This window comes from Athene cunicularia, unplaced genomic scaffold, assembly GCF_003259725.1.
Source record: "Athene cunicularia isolate RWA unplaced genomic scaffold, athCun1 SCF_54, whole genome shotgun sequence".
Lineage (NCBI taxonomy): Eukaryota > Metazoa > Chordata > Aves > Strigiformes > Strigidae > Athene > Athene cunicularia.
In genome coordinates this window covers 28620-30721 of record NW_020799484.1, presented here as the reverse complement: position 1 = coordinate 30721, position 2102 = coordinate 28620, and the positions used below count along the sequence as shown (strand labels likewise).

General features: G+C 42.6%; 1 protein-coding gene across 1 annotated transcript in view; it reads left to right on the top strand.

Annotated features, from left to right (window-relative positions):
• LOC113490876 (homeobox protein Hox-A5-like) overlaps positions 1 to 387 on the top strand; it is a 7077-nt gene extending 6690 nt beyond the window's left edge. The window contains exon 2 of the mRNA XM_026867488.1: positions 128 to 387. Coding sequence (XP_026723289.1) covers positions 128 to 387 — 260 coding nt within the window. The remainder of the gene's footprint in view (positions 1 to 127) is intronic.
• The last annotated feature ends 1715 nt before the right edge of the window (positions 388 to 2102 follow it).

Here is a 2102-nt window from a genome sequence, read left to right as displayed (position 1 = left end):
CCCCCCCACCCCCACCCCCCGGCCCGTGATTGTGCCTGCAAAAGGAGGCAGAATACACTAACCACTCTTTCTGGTCTAAAATCACTGGGCCCTGTCCAACGCGATCGTTTTGTCTTTACTTCTACAGGTACAGTATATGGAACTCATGGGAGACGAGGGAGGCAAACTTACACCAGATACCAAACGCTAGAGTTAGAGAAGGAATTTCATTTTAACAGATACTTAACCCGAAGACGACGTATTGAGATTGCAAACGCTCTCTGCCTTACTGAACGCCAGATTAAAATATGGTTTCAAAACAGGCGGATGAAATGGAAAAAGGAAAACAAATTCATAAATTCCACACAACCCAGCAGCGAAGAAACAGAGGAAAAGTCAGGGGAGTAGAACCACGTTTAATAAATGCTACCAGGCCTTTCCTTAGTGCTTACTCTTACTATTATTATTTACCTTGTGTTCCTTCTGCTACTAAAATCTTATAGGTTTGTCACAGTCTATTAATTCCCAAAAGGCTTGGTTCAAAGATGTACATCTGCAATCATCTGTGACTTTCTTTAATATACGTGGAAGTCCTAGCTTTTGAGCTACAGGCATGTATGTATATAACCACTTTCCAAAGTGTAGATGGCATTGTGCTTAAAGTATTAGAGATCTAATGGCCCAGATTTTTTAGTATTTGAGGTGAGCATCTGTGTGTGGGTGAGTGTCACTGGCGTGTCTGTGTGAGAAGAGATGAGCGAGTGATTTTTTTTTTTTTTTTTTTTAAATTAGAAATGTTCATATTGTAGGAATACAAGAGATTTTAGAAAAACTTGGGTTTATGTTTTTGCTAACTCCCACTATGTCGGGCTGTCTCGTTATGCTGTGTTTGGGAGCTTATGGTCTGCAGGGGAGAAAAAAAAAAGTTTTACACATGTATAAGATATTTAAATAGGAAAAAGAAGAAAAATCCTTTTAAAAAATCGTTGTATAGAACCCTGGGTATAAACTTGCAGTTAAAGCGAAGATGAATTGCAGGGAGATTTTTTAAAATGCCGCTAAACTGCCTAATCTGCACTACTAGTATCAAAATAAAAACTCGGCATTAAACTTCAGGGGAAGCGAGGGAAGAGGTTTCAAAGCAGACGAATTTCTGTGGTTCCCGTTGAGCTTATACCGAGGTTTCGGTGAGCTCAGCTCTACACTGAAGGGGCTTTGAATTATGGACTACATTTCTTGGGGCTCCGTGGGCTTGGGTCGATCTTCCTTTCTTTTTTAAAATTTCTTTTTAATGTTTTATTAAAAGAAAAGTGTCTATCATATTATCTCGGGGATCTTCCTCCCCGTTTTGTGGTATCTTAATTCACATTCGCGTTTCTTAGCACTGGAAAAAATAAATAGGTACTCTAAAGAAAAGTAGCTGCCATAAAATGCTTCCACCTCGAGTTCTGTGTAAGTAAAATAAGCGCAGCGAAAATACTGATTAATATATACGTTATATCTGTCTCTATTATATTGTGTGTACGTGAGTGTGCGTGTGAAGCTGTGTACAAATCCACTTGTATACGCATCAAGGCTCTTTTGTTTGGAAGGCAGCGCAATTTGGGCTACCGCTCTAAATATTTTAAAAGCCAAATCTGGAAAATACTAATGCAAAATGGCTACCGCCGCATTTAGAGTAGTGGTTTGGTTTTTTTCTTTTTCCTTTTTTTCTTTAAAAAAAAAGGTATTTATTTTTTCCCCGAGAGGCGGAAAAATAACGGCGGCCGTACAGCCGCCTGGAATTTGACCCCCTAGTTGGAAAAACGCTGCACGGTATTTATCTTTCATAGGTACCTGCCATTTCGCATCGGCAGGACCCGAGTGCTTCTCGAAACCTCTGGCACGGGGAAAAGGGAGGGGAAACCAATTTTGTATCTATTTCTATGTGTATGTATGTGGAAAGGAGCTAAGCGTTGCCAGCGTCCGGGGACGGATCATACCGGATTTGTGAACTGGCGTCACCAAGCCTCGCACGGAGGAGAGCAGAGGCACAAAGCGGAGCGCTCTCTGCACGCCAGGCTCCCCGGCGGCCGCCCCGGGGGAGCAAGTCCCCCCGGCCCCGCCGGCCCCTCCGCCCGCTG